The 22,827-nt window shown below is 32.1% G+C and overlaps 4 protein-coding genes across 4 annotated transcripts; all 4 read left to right on the top strand.

Moving 5' to 3' along the window:
• Positions 1-903: 903 nt before the first annotated feature.
• LOC107194323 (O-phosphoseryl-tRNA(Sec) selenium transferase) lies at positions 904-2,750 on the top strand. The gene is made up of 5 exons (XM_015583926.1): positions 904-1,017; positions 1,102-1,375; positions 1,455-1,830; positions 1,920-2,416; positions 2,485-2,750. Exons 1-5 carry the CDS (start codon positions 904-906, stop codon positions 2,748-2,750), a joined length of 1,527 nt encoding a protein of 508 aa, XP_015439412.1.
• A 3,796-nt stretch (positions 2,751-6,546) lies between these two features.
• LOC107194289 (mannosyl-oligosaccharide glucosidase GCS1) lies at positions 6,547-9,203 on the top strand. Its single transcript, XM_015583891.1, has 3 exons — positions 6,547-6,757; positions 6,842-7,032; positions 7,108-9,203. Exons 1-3 carry the CDS (start codon positions 6,557-6,559, stop codon positions 9,152-9,154), a joined length of 2,439 nt encoding a protein of 812 aa, XP_015439377.1. The 5' UTR covers positions 6,547-6,556; the 3' UTR covers positions 9,155-9,203.
• A 1,010-nt stretch (positions 9,204-10,213) lies between these two features.
• LOC107194252 (actin-related protein 1) lies at positions 10,214-13,463 on the top strand. Its single transcript, XM_015583843.1, has 7 exons — positions 10,214-10,341; positions 10,642-10,706; positions 11,032-11,358; positions 11,549-11,858; positions 12,029-12,202; positions 12,387-12,449; positions 12,528-13,463. Exons 1-7 carry the CDS (start codon positions 10,294-10,296, stop codon positions 12,669-12,671), a joined length of 1,131 nt encoding a protein of 376 aa, XP_015439329.1. The 5' UTR covers positions 10,214-10,293; the 3' UTR covers positions 12,672-13,463.
• An 844-nt stretch (positions 13,464-14,307) lies between these two features.
• On the top strand, positions 14,308-22,611 carry LOC107194244 (anaphase-promoting complex subunit 1). Its single transcript, XM_015583834.1, is given in 23 exon segments — positions 14,308-14,461; positions 14,586-14,729; positions 15,117-15,434; positions 15,506-15,576; positions 15,656-15,768; positions 15,845-16,117; positions 16,210-16,606; positions 16,783-16,972; positions 17,052-17,457; positions 17,548-17,642; positions 17,644-17,870; positions 17,872-18,449; positions 18,523-18,776; positions 18,849-19,107; positions 19,185-19,688; positions 19,906-20,110; positions 20,184-20,504; positions 20,585-20,813; positions 20,906-21,111; positions 21,180-21,519; positions 21,598-22,246; positions 22,322-22,450; positions 22,526-22,611. Coding segments are annotated over 23 exon segments (6,018 nt in total). The 5' UTR covers positions 14,308-14,437.
• The last annotated feature ends 216 nt before the right edge of the window (positions 22,612-22,827 follow it).

Below are 22,827 nucleotides of genomic sequence, written 5' to 3'. Positions count from 1 at the left end.
TATTTAAATAATACAAACACACATAACCTTTACGACTGTTCAATATTGCATTCATTCGATTTTGTTGAAGACCTTTTTTTCTTAATAAGTAATACGTAGACTACGGATGTTGATACGAATTCCCATCTTCGTAAACTGTTTTACAAGAGATGAATCTAAAGAACAATTTATATTACCAAATAAAAGTTTATTGAGTTGAAAGTGAAATTGAACATTGTTATTGGCTTTTATACATTTCAATAAATACACAAAATCCGTAGTTTACATATAAGTTTCTTGTTGCTTTTGTATAGACGTTTTATTTAACTTTGATTCATATTGTCTTAAAGTTTAAAGTATACAAAATATATAATGCTACACTTATTCACAATATTTTTTGTAAAGTACCAAAATCATATTTAAATATTTTGTTGTTAAATTATATATTTCTTTCTTGTGTGTAATTGTTTTCTTTTCATATTACAATGAAAAATGTACATATAATTTTTTAATAAATTTCAGTTTTATATAAAACAGATTTGTGTTTTTATTTGATAAAATAGGTTTTGAATTTTTTTGCACATTACATTTTTTACTTTATTCACAAACACTTAAGAGCTGATATATATTCATGAATATATTGTTAACTTGTATACATAATATTCAAAGTTAAATGTTTTGTCAATAGAAGAATTTATAGCATATTTGTAATATAGTTTAACACCATTTTGTCTTACTTTTATATCTGTCATCTCTATATCATCTCTTTTGCGTTATATAATTGCATTAAATGTTAGATAACTGTTGTTTAAAAAATGTTCTAATGGCCATACATTAATTATTAAAAGCAATGGTGTGCTAAAACATCAAGCTTCCAAAGATTTGTGGCCTAAATATTTAGAAGAATCGGGGTAACTCAAGAAGATGAATAATCAGGCATTCAGTCTAGCAGAGAAGCTTATTCCCGCAATTTATGTACAACAAGGTTTAAATGCAAAGAAGGCACGTGAAAATCTTATAAGACACTTCATTGAACATGTAAGATTTTATTTGAATTCCATTATATAAATAATAGAGTATGCCAGTAATTAATCTCACTAAATACAAATTTTTTTAAATTAGCAAAAATGGCCAGAAGAGGGCTGGGATGATACAACAATAGAAGCATTCCTCTCAGATCTATCTCAAATGGATAGTAACAATTTTCCTTCAAACTGTAGTGTTGGAGAACGTGAAGCAAGAATTATTTCAAACATTGTTGCAAGACGACATTATCGAATGGGACATGGTATAGGTAGATCAAGTGATTTGGAAGAAGTACAACCAAAAGCTGCTGGAAGTAGTTTAATGTATAAATTAACAAATGCTTTGGTACTAGAAGTTATTCGATATATGGGTAAGATTGATAATTTCAAACTACTTACGACAGATTATACATGCATCAGTACATTACATTGCAAGACATTTTATTTCAGGTGTAAAGAGTATAGCAGGCTGTTTTTTATCGCCAATGGCTACTGGCATGAGCTTGGTATTATGTATGTTAACATTTAAACAAGACAGACCAAGGGCAAAGTATGTTTTATGGTCTAGAATTGATCAGAAGTCAAGCTTTAAGTCAATATATACAGCTGGATTAGAACCAATTGTTATTGAAACAAAAATAGTTGGTGATGAAGTCAAAACAGATATGCAAAGACTCGAATCTCAAATGGCAGCTTTAGGCGAAAGTGTTGCTTGTGTCCTTACGACGACCAGTTGCTTTGCACCTAGATCATGTGATTCTATTGATTCTATTGCAGCACTTTGTACTCAGTATAACATTCCCCATTTAGTGAACAATGCATATGGGTAAATATAGTTATACCTATTTACACTAACACTTCATTTTAAACGTAATATATTTAAACAAGTACTACACTGCATTCTTTTATTTAAAGCTTGCAGAGTACAAGGTGTATGCATCTTATACAAGAAGCATCACGGAAAGGCCGCGTCGATGCTTTTGTTCAAAGCACAGATAAGAATTTTTTGGTTCCCGTCGGCGGTGCAATCGTTGGTTCATTTGACAAAAAACTTTTAGATCGCATATCAAAAATGTATCCAGGTCGCGCGAGTGCTAGTTCTATTATGGATGTAATGATAACATTACTAAGTTTGGGAATGGCCGGTTACAAGCAGTTAATTACACAACGCAAAGAAATGTATTCATATTTAAAAGATGAACTTGGAAAATTAGCGGCACGATACGATGAGAGATTGCTAGACACGAAAGGAAACCCAATATCAATGGGAATGACTCTTCAATTTTTAAATCATCATAATGGTTTCCAACAAATTAATATGTTACGTTCAATATTATTCCTTCGAAATGTTAGTGGTACAAGAGTAATAACAGGTGCAGATAGTAAACTTGTTGTTTCACATAAGTTCGAAGGTTTGTATTACATTTGTGTGTTCATTTTTTTCGATAATTAAACATTTATAACATGTAATTGTATTTAGGTTGGGGAGCTCACAATAGTAATTACCCAGTACCATATTTAACTGCTGCCGCAGCTCTGGGGATGAAGAGATCGGATGTAGACGTATTTATACAACGACTAGATAAAGCTTTGACTAAAGTGAGGAGGCGTTCAGCTCCGGTCACACCAACAGCATCTCTTGCTGGATCTAGCATTAATGGAGATACAGGAGGTGCTGGTGGTCCTGGAGAATCTAGTACAGCTTCAACTAGCCGTGCAAGTAGTAAGGATAGTTTGAGAAAATGAACCGTAGTCAACGCAAGTGGCCAGTCGATCCAGTACATTAATTTGTAAGCGCATTATTACTTGCGATTAATATATGTTAGATACCTTTGAAGAATATCTTGTATTTATACTTTCTACATTCGGATCTACTGCATTTACGATACTTTTACTTAATGCTTTGATTAATCAAAAATTAAAATATTCTCCGATTAGTGCTGCAATCACGTTTGAGTCAACAATCAAGTCACTTGTTATTATTAATTTATTAAAAACCTACAATAAAAAGTACATTCTCCAGAGGTATGTGACATAAGAATGCGCTGATTCGCCTGTCCATTTGCGTTGTAACATTGACAATTCCCAGAAACTAAAGAAAGGGAGTTCCATGCAAATGATATTAATAACTGAATATCAAACGTAAATATGAAAAGAAAGAAGAATATTAGGGTATTCTATAGATGCATTTGATGATATTAATTTGTAAGCGCTGGCCGCAAAAATATCTGATACATTTATTCTATGTTATTACGTATATGCTGTTACGTTTCAACCGAAGTGTGTCGCCAGATCTTCAACTGTTTCGTTAATTTTTACTTCCATCTTACTTGACACGATATACAAGTAAATCAGGATAAAGTAATATTATTATTCTACAGTTTTTGAAAATCAACCTTTCTTTAGATATTGTTACTTATTCAATGTATTATTTGCTTTATCCGGAAAGCACTGTAAAATTATAAATAGGTTTAGGTTCGATTTTACTGACCATGCATTTTACAAAAAATTATTATTCCCTTGCATGATTTATTTATGCTGAACGTTCAAGAAGTGTAAAATCGAAAAATATTTGCATTTACTTAGGGATAATACAATTGTATCAATGGTCATAGTGAAAAGATATGTTATTACTTGTAAAGAGAGGTTTATAGTAGATAGATACAGTTGCATATTTGCTTAATCACATTGTTATAGAAAGTATGTACGAATATTAGAGGCACTATACATACCAAACAATATTTTCCAGGTCTGTATAAATTAAGTACTTGTAAAAACAAGTAGTAGTTTATTTGAACTAATTTGGTGTTACATTATTGCTTATATGATTTTTAAGCTATATTATTGTGATTTTTAAAATTATGTTCAATTATAAATTGTGCTGTACAATCTGTAATTACATGTATATTTTGTGCATTAATGGTGTATAAACTTCGTTATTACCAAACAATCAGAAGAATAGTCTGTTCAGTATTTATTAAGAAAGAATTAAATCCACAAAAACAATACAACAAGATTCTAAGAAATGTTATATTGCTAAATACAATCATTTTTAGGTGCGGCAGTACAAACTTTTCTGTACGCACAATGTTTTTGCTACTTCTGTACACATTCACTTTAATTTATCTACAGTATTTTGCTAATGTTCCTTCATTCAAAAATATACGTACATTTTAATGTTTGCTTGTATTATATTTCATGCAAATTTCCACAATATAACATTTGTTAACATGTATTTATATTAGCTCACAAAGAAAGCAATATAATGTACTAAAGTTATGTATAAATTATGTGTATTGTTACTTTAAATAGATAAAATCAGAACAGCAGAATTTCGTATTTAATAAGAGAAAGTTTGTGTTGTATACTTACTTTAAGAAAATAAATTTGTTGGTTTGTAATATGTTTCATGTAATTGAAGCAGAGATTTTCTGTTAACACTAATTCCTAAATTGGTGAAACGCTGCAGAATTATCATTCTAGGTGAATCACATGTGCTATTGTAGAACATATTATTATAATGTTATTTAAGAATCAAGGTAACATATAATGACTATAAAAAACATTCTAGACTAGTACATAATATTGTACTTTCTGCCAATGACATTCCTATGTATGTACATACTTTACATACTTATTTTCATATGAATGTTTGTTTTACACATTGGTGTATTTTATCTGTTTAGTTACTTATTTACATTACAACTTTACGCGATAAAGGAGAAACTAACATATAATTACATATATGTTATACACCTTTTACATGAAACAGTGATTTTTATGGTCCACTTTATTAATGTTGTTTAATTCTTTTTATATCTTGCAATACAAATTGATACAGTTCTACAGAACAAAGCATGTTTTAAACAAGGAACACATTATTTTTAAAATATTTCATGATATTGAATGAAGATATGACTACGTACAAGATGATAAAAATGGATTGAAAAAGGTCTACTTGTTATATTCTTAATTTCATTGCAATTAACATATACTACCGGCTGTGAACATGTTTTACTATTATATGTTGTATATTAAGAAATAATTATTCACAGTCTGATACTCAGTTATATTATTAAGAGAACGATTTTGTTGTTTAGTCATAATATTCAAAGAAGTCGTCTACATATTAACAATATTGTATATATGCAATTGTTTTAACAAAATTTTTAACAACATATGTATAAGATATTTAAGATACTAGACATAAGTAAAGCAAATTACAGACATACACAACACTCACTAATCTCATATTGTATTGTCTCGATCATAATACATTCTATTACCTAAATAAGTGACCATTTTACACATAATGTACTTGCTTAAAATTCAGATGGGAATTCTACTAAAGCAAAAAAAAGAAAAACAATTAGGAAAGGAAACGCATGTACAAAACATTCAATCAAGGTGAAATTATGGTTAATTTTTATCAAAGAACACTGATACTCATTATTGCCATTTGAAAATTTAAACAATGTGCTCACATAGTAGAATTATATATAATTACTAATCAAAGATTTACATACATAAGTATATAAATACATATGTAAACAGTATAATTATAAGCTCTTCCTCATTATAATTACTGTGTGATAGTAAATGCTTTATTTGTAATATATGCAACTATTGGATAAATAAAGATATAACTGTTAAACAGTGTTATAAGTTGCCTTATACATAATTGTAAACTTAATGGTAAATAAAATGCAGATGCTTATACAAATTCAAGTTTTAATGGATTAATTTACAAAATTATAAAGTATAAGTGACAATTTAGGTCTTCTATTAATTAATACATATATAATTACAACGTTAAATAATAGTAACAAAATTTTCCTTAAATTTCAACGAAGTTGTTTATATTGTATATAACTGACTTCTGCATATTCACATTTATGCTGGAACTGCATAAAATATAATTATTAGTATTTAATGGTTAATTGAGATAACAATTGAAGCTTGATAAAATATTATTTAAAGAAATTGTTATCTTTGAATCTTTTGTTACTTGCAAAGCATTAAGATTATTTAAAAGACAGTGCTGCTTTCTGGTATATATTTCAACCACTGTTATTGCTACAGTGCTACACGATAAAAAGCGGTAAAAGGAAATGATGTAACTTGTACACATTGCATATTTTCTTTCGCACTTTTTTTACGAGTATTTGTGTGTGTGATATATTTTGATTTTTATCAGGTACGTATTGAAATTATTATCACATATAACCTGCGAGAAATGAAAAATAAGAAGTTAGAAGCAAAACATTATTCGAAATTTGAATTGAGAACTCATTGTTACCTATTCAATCACTTTATACTGCTTTATACTTTGAACTTGAAGGTAATAATACGATGAAGCAAACGATATTTACGTTTATATAGATTCGTTTTTTTACAAGTTACAATGTTTACTATTTCTTCTTGACATTTTTATACATTCGTTAAATGTATAAATAATTTTACTCTTTATTTATGCATAAAGATATATGTTAATATTTTCTATAATTATTGGAAGATGCATTTTATGATTTGTTTTAGGGTATCTATATATAATGGCTAAGAATAAACTACAAGATAAATTTACAAAAGTTAAGAACAAAGTCCCAAATTCTACTAGTACTAAAAAGGAAAATAAATTTAAAATGTCAGTATTGAATACTGCAGTTACAGTCTTATGTATTGCCATTGCAACCTGGTTCAGTTACAAGGGATACTTGGAAACAAGAGTAAATACACCATATGATGTAGAAAAGGTACATTTTATTTGTCATTATTTTAGAACATTATAAGTTTGTTAAAGTAACCGACATAACATCCCCTTGTTTCTTTAAAAAAAGCTAGTTACAGCTTCAGGATTAGATGTTGCAGATAGATATTGGGGTACATATAGACCCGGTGTTTATTTTGGGTTGAAAACAAGAGATCCACATTCTTTAGTAACAGGATTGATGTGGTACTTTCCACACCTATTACGTCAAGATGGTAGTGGCTTTAGACATTGGTGCGAGCAAGGAGATAGATTAGATAGGTAAATAAGATTGTGCATGCAACAATGTGCTTTGTTTAAAGTATATGAAATGTTTATTGTTTAAATTTGACTTAGGTATGCATGGATGGAACATGATGGAAGAACTTTTGGTGTTCAAGAAATAGCAGATGGTTCAGCTATTTTAAATACTACGTTCGTCAAGAGATCTGGAGGAAAACATGGTGGTGAATGGACAGCAAGAATTGCTGTTACTTCTGAGAAACAAATACGGGATGGCGAAGAAATTTCATTACTTTTTTATACTGCCACTGAAGAACACACTAGAGGATGGATTAAAGCCAACCTTGGTGATGAAAAACATATAACAGGTGTAGAAGGAAATACTCAGGGCTTGGGTTCATTTACTATAAACATTAATGTTGTACAAGGTAGTATAGAGGAGCACTCGTTTCTAGCAACGGTTGCTCCTGGGTTAAGCCATTTAAAAGAAACTGTTCTTCAAAACCTTAGAATAGCATCTCACAAAGGATCAACAAAGAAACATATAGTTTTAGCTGGTGAACAAGTACCGTTATCGATAGATGGAAAAAAGAGAGATGCAAACTTTATTGTGTCACAAATAACAGGAAGAATTCCTTTCGCTATAGAAGTCAGTTATGAATCTGGTAGTTTTATAAATAGGGTTGATAAATTAACAGGTGAAAATTATGAGCGTGCTTTAGAAATGCAGCGTAAATTATTCGATGGGAAATTTGAAGAGACATTTAAATTAAGATTAAAGAGTTACACGGAAGAAGAGATTAAATTTGCAAAAATGGCACTGTCAAATATGGTAGGTTCTATAGGATATTTCTATGGAGCTTTACAAGTACAAAGCCAATATACTAAAGGACCTGTGCCTTACTGGAAAGCACCTTTGTACACTGCTGTACCTAGTAGAAGCTTTTTCCCACGAGGTTTTCTATGGGATGAAGGTTTCCATGGCTTACTGATATCAATCTGGGATTTAGAAATTGAACTAGATATTATAAATCACTGGTTCGATTTAATGAATATTGAAGGCTGGATTCCGAGAGAAATGATTTTAGGACAGGAAGCTCTGGCAAAAGTTCCAGAAGAATTTGTCACACAAGTCAATACAAATGCCAATCCACCTACATTCTTTTTAACTTTACGTTTCATTCTTGAACATAGTCGTAAAGAACTGTTGGAGAAACATTTTCGATTCCTTGATAAACTGTATCCTCGTCTTCAGACTTGGTTTAATTGGTTTAACACTACACAAACTGGGGATTTGCCAAGTACGTATAGGTGGCGAGGCAGAGACGGTGTTACGAATAGAGAATTGAATCCAAAGACGCTCACATCCGGATTAGATGATTACCCAAGGGCATCTCATCCAAATGTTGATGAACGACATGTCGATCTACGCTGCTGGATCGCATTTGCTGCTGATATTATGTATCAGATCAGTGATATTTTAAATCATCCTGATAACAAATATCAACAGACATCTCAATATTTAGCAGATAATAATTTATTAAATAAACTACATTGGTCGCCAAATACACAAACTTATGCAGATTTTGGATTGCATACAGATAAAGTATCTTTACGAAGACCGACTCCACCTCCAAGATCCCATACACAATCATCAGAAATGATACGGGTTGTTCTAGAAGATCCAACTTTAAAATATGTGGACTCGTCTTTTGGTTATGTTTCATTGTTCCCATATATCTTACAAATTATCGATCCTCAGTCTCCACAATTAGGTAAAGTACTGCAGGATTTAATGAATCCCAATCTTTTGTGGACTAAGTGTGGCTTGCGTTCACTCGCAAAGACATCACCATTGTATATGAAACATAATACTGAACATGATGCTCCTTACTGGAGAGGAGCTATTTGGATGTGTTTAAATTACTTAACAGTACGAGCAACTCATCACTATTCTAAAGTAGAAGGTCCGTATCAAGAGAAAGCGAAAAATATTTACCGGAATTTAAAACAAAATTTGATACAGAACATCATCAAACAATATAAAAAATCGGGATATGTGTGGGAAAATTATGGAGACGTTCATGGAGAAGGCAAAGGTAGTCATCCATTTACTGGTTGGACATCTCTGGTTGTTCTTATTATGGCAGAAATTTATTAATTTTAGTCTTTGTGTTGTGCATAATTACTTCCACATATATTACTTAAATAACGACTAAGTCAGAAGACTTTTTACATGTTCACATAAAATGTAAAAGGTAAAAACATGTGATAAATTCTAGAAATTATCACAATCACTTCTATGAAAGGATACACTTAAGATAATAGAAACATTTTGATAAAGTATAGGTGTATATGTTTTACAAAACAATGCAAATAGAGTTGCATTAGACTGCACAGAAGTATGTTTAAACACTCACTAATGTATTATGACTACCATGCAAAGTTTATTATGTGTGAAAACTATTTTCAGAATGATCCTGAGTAATAATATGTTTTTAAAGTAGTTAATAATTAATTTGTGCTTCTACACAATATAATTTGATTAAATAAATTTAAAGTACACTTTTTTTTATTGGAGTCAAACGAAATTTTCTATGTTTGCGTTATTTTAATGTTTTTAAATTGTATTCTTGCATTACAACGTTACGAAATATTTATATTATGTTGGTTTTAAAATGATAAATATATGCAAAAAAAGTGGGCCATAACTAAATTAATCAGAGGAAAAATGTTCTTCTAAGATAAATATTTGAGGTATTCACGGTCCAGCATCAGTTTTTCTATTTTATATAAAGTAGTTGAACACATAAAGAACTTTCACATCTTGGCTGTGACTCGTTAAAAAACAACTATGCTGTAATGTTAAGTAATCGTAAAATAAAAGCTTTTCAAGTATTTAGGGCGTCTTTCTTTAAATAAAAGCGTCGAATACAATTAATGCGTACTTACTCCTTTCTAATAAACATTTTATTCGGGTAAAATATGATTTCCTGATAATTAGAAATTTATAACTTTATTTAAAAAAGTTTTTTCAACATTTAATTATATAAATACTTACTTCGCAGAGGTTTATTTCAAATTCTATCGGTTTTGTTATTTAAGTTTAAATTTAAATCTCTACTATTGGCAACCCTGCCTGCGGCTAGTAAGAGCAAGTAATTTTGTTTCGTTTAGCTGTCAATAACTCCCTTCAGATCTTACCAGAGGATAGATCAGATAGGATAGGTGTGTAACCGAGGGGTTACACTTGCGAATCTTCAAAGTTCTCACATAAAATAGTACGTTTTTTAAATAATTATGGAGCCGTATGATGTGATAATTAATCAGCCTGTGGTTATCGATAACGTAAGTAACTCAGTAAATTGTCGTCTGACTTTTTGCATTCTTTGTATCGGTATGTCAAATTAAATCGTACCATAATGTCGGCTCCTAAGTAACGCCAGAAACTGCACTTTCCCCTCGAAATTACCAATCCCAAGCACCTTGCCTAATTTCTGAAATTAGATCTTTTATATTGTTCAAAAACAGTAGTTTCTTTCGCGAACGTCGTATCTGTCCGAAAATTTCGATGATTTTTCAGAAATGAACATTTTTATAATTTAAAATCGATAATGATTTGATTACGTGATCCTTTGCATTTTTTAGGGTTCCGGTGTAATCAAAGCAGGATTCGCGGGTGATCAAATACCAAAATGCAGATTTCCAAACTAGTAAGTGGATCATTTGATATGATCTAATTAGTATTCGTAATATGTAGTACTCACTTGGAGGTTATTGACAGGTGGTAAAGTAGCTTCAAATTTTCTTTTTTCCTCTTCATATAGTAGGTGACTCCAAAAAATTAGAGGTAGGTCAAATTCCAAAAGATTTTTCTTGGTGACCATGCAGAAGCTACCTACACAAAAATTTTCATTGTCTTAGATTCATTGTAATGCACAGTTAGTTTTTATTCTCAGTCACCTTGTATACATATATTTAAAGAAGATATCCTTTATTAGTAATGTATAAATTATTTAAGCTAATCATATTTTGTAGTATTGGCAGACCCAAGCATGTGCGTGTTATGGCTGGTGCTTTGGAAGGCGATCTGTTTGTGGGTCCAGTAGCAGAAGAGCACCGTGGCCTTTTATCTCTCCATTATCCAATGGAACATGGAGTTGTTACAGATTGGAATGACATGGAGAGAATCTGGTCTTATGTGTATGGTAAAGACCAGTTGGCTACATTTTGTGAAGAACATCCAGTTCTATTAACAGAAGCACCTCTTAATCCAAGAAAAAATCGTGAAAAGGCAGCAGAAATATTTTTTGACACATTCAATGTTCCAGCTTTATTTATTTCGATGCAAGCAGTACTTAGTCTGTAGGTATTTGATTTGTAAATTTAATACTCTTAGCACATTCGAGCAGATGTATTGTTACAGAAATGATACTGGAAATCTGCAATATTTATGTACTGTCTTATGTGACCCATATGCTGGGTCATTGGTCTCGAATGTGTTAAATAATATCATTCAAGAATGAGGAACATTTATGTCATTTAAATCTTCTAGATATGCCACAGGGCGAACAACAGGTGTTGTTTTAGATTCTGGTGATGGTGTTACACACGCAGTACCTATCTATGAAGGTTTTGCCATACCTCATAGTATTATGAGGGTAGATATAGCAGGACGTGATGTTACAAGACATCTTCGACTTCTTCTACGTAAAGAGGGTACTAATTTCAAAACAACAGCCGAATTTGAAATTGTTAGGACAATTAAAGAACGAGCATGCTACCTTGCCAGTAATCCTCAAAAAGAAGAAACAATTGAAACAGAGAAATTTCAATATGTGCTGCCTGATGGAAGTTACTTGAAGGTAATTATTTAAGTTGATTGCGAATTGACCTTACATTCTATCTACAAGTTACCAATAATAAAATTTGCTTTTATAACTTAGTTATTTAATAACATAATGCCTTTTAAACATGTTTGAAAACTATTGTGTATTGTGTGATATATACAGAGCATGATACCTGTTTAAAATAGATTGGTCGAGCTCAGTTTAGAGCACCTGAAGTACTGTTCAGACCAGATCTGATTGGTGAGGAATGTGAGGGACTTCATGAAGTATTAACATACTCCATACAAAAATCTGATTTAGATTTGAGGAAGGTCTTGTTCCAGAATATTGTCTTATCAGGAGGATCAACATTATTCCGCGTAAGTATAAAGTTAATGAAATGTTATTTGCGTCGATGTACAGATTGAATTACAAGAAGTAGAACATATAACACTTCTAGTGGATTTGGTTATTCAGAAGAAAATTCTGTTATTATTAGTGTAACTTGCATATAAAATCTAGATTAAACAACATCTCATATACCTGTTGCTTATTATATATTAGGGGTTCGGTGATAGATTGTTGTCTGAAATCCGTAAGACGGCACCAAAGGATGTAAAAATTAGGGTATGTATAACCGTTAATTAAAATCGAGTTTCTGATTTGAATAATTTTCCTTACTAATATTTCTATTATAACATGTAGATATCAGCGCCTCAAGAACGATTGTACAGCACTTGGATCGGTGGATCCATTCTAGCTTCCTTAGATACATTTAAAAAGATGTGGGTTAGTAAAAGAGAATACGAAGAATGTGGTACAAGAGCAATTCATCGTAAAACATTCTGAATTTAATTTAGAAAGATTCAAGATTTCAATGACAAATAAATTAAGTACAACACATAAGTAATGGCACACTCGGCACAACGATTGACATGTACCGTGTTAACAGTGCTCTTTGAATGCTTTCAATATCGCAATGTTTCTAAAAGTTTATTTCAAACTTTTTTTTCTTTTGAATGAAACTATACTCCAAGGGATCACAAAATACGCATACAGATACTCTTGTATTAAAGAATACGATACTGAAAAACCGTAATATGATTTCTTGTATATCATAGTGGTTTGAAAAATTTCAATATCCGAACATCTCTTCAATCACAATTATATATAGAATAAAATTTTTATTTCGTTTTCACCAAATATCTATTTCTTATGGTTACTTGGGAATGTACATAGAAAAAGATATCCAAAGTTGAATGCACTTAACTAAGCGAAACTAAATACTAAATCAGAGCTAGGCAACTGCTGTTCCAAGAACAGAATTCCCCCTTCCCGGTTATCTCCACTATGTTTCTCCGGTGACTCGCTCGTTTTGTGGCAGGAAAACTATTGGTGGGGGTGGGAACACTTGAGCGAACCACCGGAGGACCATTGTAGGGATAAACCGGGACGGGGAATTCTGCTCTCAGAGTTCAGTTGCAGTCAGTTACAGTTGCCCAGCTCAGTACTAAAATCCATAAATGTCAAATTCTTTATTTTTAAAATACCTACCAACTCCACAAGTTATATATGTATTTATGTTTTTTTATACTATTTATAGTTTTATTGTATTGAATATAATAGAGCAAACAGCTTTTATCGAAGTAAAACAATGAAATGCTTTGGTTAATCGATTTTATGTTATAAGAAAAAGATGATGTAATTTCTATCTACAGTAACGATTTTGCAAAGTATTTGTAAATATGTATGCTTTGGTAAAATAAATCTATAAACTCTTTACACGTATAAATGATTACGTCGATTTTTATAATCATACAATAACGATCGTATATGCATACTAAATAATTTCATATTTAATAAGTAGTTCACAAGACGTTAAATAGTAATTATTATAAATTTACTATTTAATACTAACTTGATCATAAAGGTATTAAGGGAATGTTGATGACATTCGCCTGCGTTTATGTCTTTGTTTAACTGTGATAAAATTATTAGGGCTATAGTTCTTATAATTGTAAACAGTTATAGATCTTATAATTGTACATGATCTTAATTGTCATATGCTTATATGAGTACGCTATTATAATTTGATGTCGTATATAAACATAATTTTATTAATTATGTAACTTTGAGACAGCAATTTTATTCGAGCGGTCTGAATTCTGTTAACAATCAGTATTGTATAATTAATATTGTGTAATACTTATCCTTTCCTTTTAATAACTGTATTCTAATTTATAATAAACAAATACTTTATTATTTATTATTCGTGTAAATTTTATTAGTCGAATGAGAAAAATAATGTATATGTACATACCTGTATATACGTTTAACAAAAACATCTAAATACCTACATCCTACAGACACTGTTTTTTGGCATAGTATGTATATGCTTGGAAGCTCACGAGCTCGGAACGTATTGTTATATGTAAGTACATATGTATATGTTTGAATATGGCGACGTCTATAGTGACGCATCGTTTATCAACAGTGAACCTGCGAAAACATTTTCAGCCAACTTTGCAAGACAGTCTTGAGTAAATATTGAGTCATATTGCTTTTTCGGTTTTTAATAACCATAGTCTGCAAATCTGGATGAAACTAGGGAGAAGATGATTGCCGCCTCAGAACCGGTGGTAAGTCCCCCTTTTTTTTGGTTAAAAAACATGAAAGCAACTTCTAGTGTGAATTATTTTTACAAATATTTAATGTTGCACGATTGTATTATTGGAAACTAAATTCTATACTTGCTGTTTGAAGGAGTATACTCCTGGTGGAAGACAAACAATTCTAAGGCATCCTGAACCTGTAATTAGTCAACAAACATTAAATAACCAAGCAATTGCAGCAGAAAGTATTTTGTTACAAAAATTTAGTCAAGTAAATATTTCAGATAGATCACTGGTAAGTTTACAATCTACCTAGTAGAACTGAATATAGCCTCGTAAACGTAGCTTTCTTAAGGCATGTTGCCTTATATATTATTTAAATTATGATTCTATTATTGATTATATGTACATATAAAATTGGAAGTGTTACTGTTTAGGAATTGAATATTTCTTCATGTATTTTAATGGTATTTATCATCAATACCCACCATGACAATCAATGTGTTAATTTGATAATTTTGTTAGATATAATCATTTGTATATGTCGTACGACACTGACACATCATTGTATGTACATATTTGTTTGTAGTGTTCTACAACATTATTATATCTATTCCATTTATAATATTTTTGATGTATCAATATTGGAGCATTTAACAAATTAAACTAATTAATTGCATAGAAAGAATTTTGGATTGTACGCGAGAATGATACATGTGGAGAAGAAGAATTATATTGCTCAGGCAAAGTTGCGATTCATTCAAAAGGTAGTCAAAATACCCGGGTACTACAAACAGCTTACACATGTGAAACAGATATTAAACATGCACTCTGGTGTACATTTCATACCAGTACACCTAATCATTTATCAAAAGGGAAAGAAAAAGAAGATGAAGAAAGTAATGACAAAGCAATAGAATGTATATGTTTAATTGATTCCTATACTCTTAAAGTGTTCACTGAAACTGGTGAAGATTATGTATCCAGTTTGCAATTTCAGGTAAAAGTTTAATAATAGGACAAATAAAGTATTTCTATCAAAGATGAATTTCGAATTACAATGTAATTTAGGTGTCTGCTGTTTGGTCTACAAAATATGGAATTCTATTGGAAAAGTCACAGATCCCTGCATCAGAAACAAGGTTTGCTATTTGTCTGATAAAAATACCATAAGTTTTAAGAAATAATATACATTGGTTATGTTGTGTTTAATATTTACAGGTATACATCATTAGATGGAAATAGATTACAGTTGCATAATCACACAAATTTACCAGTGGCGTTCTCTTTAATGCATCCTTTAGATGAAATTTGCCCTGTACTTATTAAACATGGTACTGATCTACTCTTTATACATTCTTTTATAGGATCTAAAATCGATTGTAAGCCGTTTACTTATAATATTTACAGGTAGCATATCATACATGTATGATTCAAATCAACAAATTGTATTTACTAATTCTGAACCATCTTTGGCTGTCATATACGACACAAAGACTGGATTGCATTCCGTATATAAAATACGTAAGGCTTTGGCAGAAGAATGTCAGCTAATTGGTGGAAGTAGTGACACTACATCTAGTATATTCAATCAGTCGGCAAGTGCATCACCATTGAATTTTGGAAGTAATAACCTTTCGTATAACAAAAGTTGTACAAATAAAGGACACTTGAGTATTTTCGGTAAATCACTGCTACTGTTTTGTAAACATACTTTTTTAAACAATTGTCAAATTTACAAATACTGGTATTAGTAATGAATGATTACAATTTAGGAGTACCAAATCCACAATTAAGTACTATGGGGCTAGGAATAACAAATAGTCCATTTGGTTCCCGAACATCTTATACTACCTCTTGTTCAGGAGGACCATCACCCTCGCAGCAACAACAGCAGCATTCAAGATCCCAAAGTCCTATGGCAACTATTTCGCGCTGTCAATCTCCCACTCATTCTGCTTTTTCACCTTTACTCGGTGTACCGGCCAGTTCAGTCATTCATCATACCAGATTACATCACACAGTTATGGCCACTGCATTAAGCCACACACAAAACAGTCCTGTCGGCAGTTGTAGCAATATACAACTGCAAGATGTTGCTACGCCAAGTAGACCTTTATGTCCTGAAATTTGTCTCGATCATGTGTGGACTGAAAATGTTGGAATACCAAAGTAAGTCGTCTATTTACCTGAATTATAAATCTCCCAAAATCCTACCTTTAAATGCCCCATTACAGATTTCCTTTGTGTTTTCAATTCCTTTGGGTTTTAACTAGAAAGTAAGTGAAAAAATCATAATTTAGAAAGTCATAATATCAACATTAATTGTATTATTTTTTCTTTTTAAGGGAAGTTGCGTCTGGTCGGGCATCTAAAGTTTTTTTATCGTCGGATCTTGTTGGGCAAAGTTATTTATGTTATTTAGTTCCACAGCGATCTCAATTGTTTTTAGTGAGGCTTGCGAAAACTAACAAGCAACAGCAAATAATTTTTGGTATGGTAACAAGTATAGTAGCAAAGGATGCCGTTAGTATACCAGTTAGTATGCATTTATATCTTTTTCTTTATAGCATTTGACTATTATTATAAGGATAAAGTAAGTTGCTTCTCTTTATAGAATTTACATATGATAGCTACGATGGACTTATCGAATGGAGTAGTGTTATATTCGGGTGTGACTTGTGTGGGAAAATTGCACGTTACAGGAATTCTTCCAACCTTAGCTGGATGCAATTACTTTTTATCTACTATTAATTCCAAACTAAGTTCTCCATTTCCACGACGAAGTTCATTGATTTCTCAAAATTGTGCCGTTACGCATGATCTCAAATTTGAGGAAGGATTACACTTACTAAGTCCGGTGGGAGGAAACTGTGCGAGACCGCCCATTTTGTTAGAAAATTCCTTAGTAGATTCTAATATTCTTATCTTAAAAGAAGCAGTAGGAAATAAAGTGACCTTAGAATGCGGCCATAAGAATTATTTCCGAGTAACATTACCAACATCTAGCACCTCTCCTTTAGGTAAGGACAGATTTATATTATGCGTATAATATGTACAGTCTAAACATTAGTTACATCATCGTATTAATGATTTTACATTTTTTTCTACAGTTACTAAATGCTTCCAAACATTAAGAAGCGTCTTACAAAAAGATATAGCGATGCAGTTATTAGTGAAATGGTATGGAGCTCGAAATGCTCCTGGACCTGTTTACGTTATTGGGCTATGAAGTAGAAAAATTACAGTTAATCCAAAGAAATGATAATGATCAACTCGCTGAACGCAACAGTCCAATGGTGGTGCCAAAAAAACAAAAAACAAACAACTCGGGGTCGACTGATGATTGGATGTACATGATAAATACCATTAAGAACAAACATTCTCAAGTTTTCATTTCAAACGTACTTGGTCTTCAAAAAACGTCGAACACGTACCTTAGGGAAAATAAATATACATTTTATATTATTTCCATATTTTCCGATAGTTCTGTTTTCATTGCATCTTTTATACGAGGAATTGAAATTAAATTGCGTTATGTCGGAAAGTTTACCTTTACTCGCACAGTTGTTGTATCAGTTAAGCACGGACTTGAAATTTGAGATGTTCTCTCATCATTATTTTCTCGATTTCCCCTGTCTTTGCCACCTGCGGGATATACCGTCCCAGTTCAGTGAGTCAGACCTGCTGAAGATTACTGTGCCGAATTATATAATGCCAAAACCACCAAGTATATTTGAAACATTGGATAGCTTGTTAAATAAAAAGGAAGTGGTGCCGTTCCCTTACATAGGTCAAGTAAATCCGAAAACAAGAAATATAGTTTACTTAACAGCACTCATAGTGAATAAGAATGAAGTGAACATGCCGGAAATTGATACATTTGTGAGGCATATAATACCAGCTGGTAGTCGGATTGACTTTCAAGAGAACGGAAATAAATATGAAAAGGACATATTCAAGAATGTCGAATACTCCACAATAGATAGGATAGTGTTGTTATACCATGAAATGGGTAAGTCTGTTATATTCCGAGTATTATTAATTTTGCATCGACATTTTATTCTAACTAAAGTACTTTTCTTCAGGTATGACCAAGAAAGATCTTGAAATTTTACCTCCCGGTGTGTCATTACTCTTGAAGGATGCGATGTATAGGTGTCGAAAACGACCTCCATCAAATTGGCCAATGCAAGCATACGAATTAGTGGATCGTCAAGATTTAGCTGCGTTAGGCAAATATTTCGAGTCATCCGCAACAAATCAACAAACAGAAATGGAAGGAAAAAATTATTCGATCAAAGATCCGGAACAGGACGATGGCATGGAATTTGATGATGCGGTACGTTTAAAAAATATTTATATTCGACGTTCTATCTTATTTGTCACACGCATTGTATAATTTCTTTCATAGGTATTGAAGTTACGATTTAACAAAGACCATAGGGTAGCAGAAGTTCGAAAACTTCTGAATTCTTCCAAACCGGTAAGAATAGCGATAGTACAGAGACCAGATGTAAGCGATCATGAGTTTATAGAAGAACAGGAGAAACATTTGCACGCACTGTGTACAAGAACAATGGCACTTCCGGTAGCAAGAGGCATGTTCACATTGAGAACGTCCACCCCTATTATTACAGAGCAGTTACCGATTCCTCGGCTGTGCTTAACTGGTATGAAATACAAGAAATTACCACGTTAAAGACCAAAAAAAGGATAATATTACAAAAACTACTATTTTTTTCTATAGGAAAAGCACCTCCTCGTGGAACGACCGTAGAGTTGGCTCATATCGACGTTCCTCCAAATATGAATTTATGGCCACTATTCCATAACGGAGTGGCTGCTGGACTTCGCATTCATCCAAACGCGTCGAATATTGATTCAACGTGGATAGTATATAATAAACAGCAACAAGGAGAATTTGGCATAGAACATTCAGGATTTCTAATGGCTCTCGGTTTGAATGGGCACCTTAAAAATTTAGCACCTTTCAGTATGTACGAATATTTAGTTGAATGCCACGAGGCCACCAGTGTTGGCCTGTTACTGGGATTATCGGCGACGCATTGTGGTACAATGAACGTCTCTATGACTAAATTATTATCACTTCATGTGGAAACATTATTACCACCAACGAGTATTGAGTTAAATGTTCAACACAATGTTCAAGTTGCTGCTTTGATGGGAGTTGGTCTAGTGTATCAGGGTACTGCTCACAGACACATTTCGCATGCTTTATTATCAGAAATTGGTAAATATTATTAGCTCAAGTTGCAAATATCAATGTTACTACATCTGAAATTATAGGCTCTGCCTAAAGTCGAATTTATTTGTGGAAAATTGTGAAAAGTAAACATAGCAACAATTACGCATTAGAGTATTCAAGAGTGATAGAAGTGATTTATACTTTCCATGCGGTATTACTGATCGATTAACAAAGTATCTAAACATAGTTTGATAAATTCCAGGTAGGCCACCAGGACCGGAAATAAAAAACTGTGTGGATAGAGAATCTTATTCTTTAGCAGCAGGTCTGGCATTAGGTTTGGTAGTCCTTGGAAGTGGAGGTGGACCAGACTTAGCTAATATACCTGATACTTTACATTACTATATGGTAGGTGGACACATTAGACCATTCACTGGGTCACAAAAGGACAAATACAAATCACCTAGGTAAACATACTAAAGGTTACAGAAATTACATTATTCCGTATTCATTCTAAGCTTTTATATCTTATGATTCCAGTTATCAAATTCGAGAAGGTGATTCTATAAACATTGATGTAACTAGTCCTGGAGCAACAATAGCTCTAGGCCTTATGTATTTCAATACCGGAAATCGTGCGGTAGCAGAATGGATGCAGGCACCTGATACCCAATATTTATTAGATTTTATACGACCTGATTTTTTGTTACTACGAATATTAGCAAAGTCCCTCATTCTTTGGAATGAAATCGAACCAACGAAGTCTTGGGTGTCTAGTCACGTACCCAATATTGTTTATAAATACAGATTACAGAAACCAACCTCTGAAATAGCGCAAAATGTAGATTTGGAAACCATGAAGTTAGTATATAAATTCTGTATAAATATTTACGTCTCTTTTAAGTTTCATTTCATTCTAACTAATGTTAATTGATATACAGTCAAGCTTACTGCAATATTATTGCGGGAGCCTGCATGGCCCTAGGTTTAAAATACGCAGGCACTGCTAACAAAAATGCCTTTAAAACTTTATATAACTATGCTCAGATGTTCACGGCCTTGTCCCATAAAACGATTGCCGAATTAGCAGGAAAGTCAACGATTGAAACATGTTTGAACGTTACGTTACTTTCTGCCGCTGTTGTAATGGCGGGATCGGGTAATTTAGAGGTGGGATCAATGTGTAACGATTTCTTAACTTTGTCTAATTTCATCTAATTTCATCTACTCTCAGTTGAATTATTCATTTTATAATATTATAGATCATGAGAATATGTCGACATGTGAGAACACGAGTGGGACCTGCAAGTAGCGTCGTTACATATGGTTCTCATTTAGCAACACATATGACCCTCGGTATTTTATTTCTTGGCGGAGGAAAGTATACTCTTTCCAACAACCCTAGTGCAGTAGCTGCTCTCGTAATTTCTCTTTTTCCAAAATTTCCAACTCATAGTAACGATAATAGGTTCGTATTAGCTGTACCAAATTCACTATTTGCCGTGATGTCTTGCTGATTCATTTGATGGATTATAGGTATCATTTACAAGCATTAAGGCATCTGTACGTGTTGGCCGCAGAACCGCGTGTTATTTTACCTAGAGACATTGATAGTCGTCAGTATTGCTACAGTACTGTACACTTAACATTTGAACATGAGAAGGAAGCTGAAGGACAAGACTTGGTACTCCAAGCACCTTGTTTATTGCCACAACTGTCCAGTCTTAAAAAGATTGAATTGAAAGATGAACGATATTGGGAAATTGTTTTTGAAAAAGGTCACAATTGGCAACACCTTGAAAATATTCTTAAAAAATGTGAATACTTAGACGTTAAACAGAGAGCTGGTTGTTTACCATATGTAGAAGATCCCCACGTAAATAACGTTAACATTTTTTTACTTTAATGATCATATAAGTGTAGTAAAAATTAATGTTATTATTAAATGTTACAGGGATTCAGAAGTTTAATTGCTCAAACATTAACAACGGAAAACCTGATTGCTTGGGCTGCTCGTCCTGAATGCGTAACTTCATTTACAAATAACAGAACTGTCTTGAATATAGTAAAATACTTTTTACAGTGGCCTAAAAAAGACAAGACTAACATTGAAAATAACTTAAATACACAGTCTTACGGTAGTATAGCTAAAAGTAGTTCTGGATATCTAACTCAGAGCTTGAGTGATACATCTGAAAGGATAAGTGGTAGTTGGAATGAACAATCAGATTTTTCTAGTGAGAAAATGGAAATTGCAGAGCTGTCATCTGGTTTAAAATATTCGAGTTATTCTTGTAAATTTGAAGGACAGCATGTTGACATGACAGAATTTGAAAAGCATTTTCTACACACTTTCGCTATAATTGTTTACGAATGCGTGATAAAGGATAAAGTAACCCTTCTTCCTTTATGGGTGAACTTGATGAAAAGTATCGAGATCATAGAGAAAGAGCCAAATAGTTTCTCTGTATGGCAAATAAAACTTGTTTCATCGCAAGTATTAAAGAGGCCTTACACAGAAAATAAAACACCATTGCTTAGCGCAGAAAGTGTAAAAGCAATTGAACAAAAAATTGCATTTATCATGGATAGTTGGGAGCATGGTATTTATCATACCATTTTCTTTTTATAATTTTTCTGACTCTAATCTAATATTATTCGGTACTTTAATTTTATAGATCTAAAGCGGCACATTAAGTCTTACTTGACTACAGGAGAAATTCAAGAAGATCCGACGTCGTTGCAAAGAATGTGTTCATACTTCATATTTTATGATATACCTCATAGAATGGATGATAGGACAGTCTGTAAGTTTACTTTATTTATTAAACACACTTTCTCTGTCTACTTATACTTATGTATTACTATTATGGTGTTTTTAGTGGCATCGTTGCTGAATCCGGAATTAAGATCTAAAATACCTAATATTAAATTATACAACTTGTATGAAATTTTAAAATCCTGTTAATCATGTTATGTGTTGACTCTAAACAATGTTTATGTGAAATAATGAAAAATACTTTTTCAGCTGAATTATATTTCTACTTTACAAGTGAGAAAGCTTCTCGAGAATGTAGACTGACTTTGATCAATCTGTTTCATCATGTACAAATTACAATAATGCATATGTGTATATATACAATACAATAGTGTTCAAGTATAAATAAGGCAATAGTTAATATTT

This window comes from Dufourea novaeangliae, unplaced genomic scaffold, assembly GCF_001272555.1.
Source record: "Dufourea novaeangliae isolate 0120121106 unplaced genomic scaffold, ASM127255v1 scaffold28, whole genome shotgun sequence".
Taxonomy (NCBI): Eukaryota; Metazoa; Arthropoda; class Insecta; order Hymenoptera; family Halictidae; genus Dufourea; species Dufourea novaeangliae.
The sequence above is the reverse complement of the archived record's forward strand: the minus strand, read 5'-3'. Positions and strand labels throughout refer to the sequence as shown.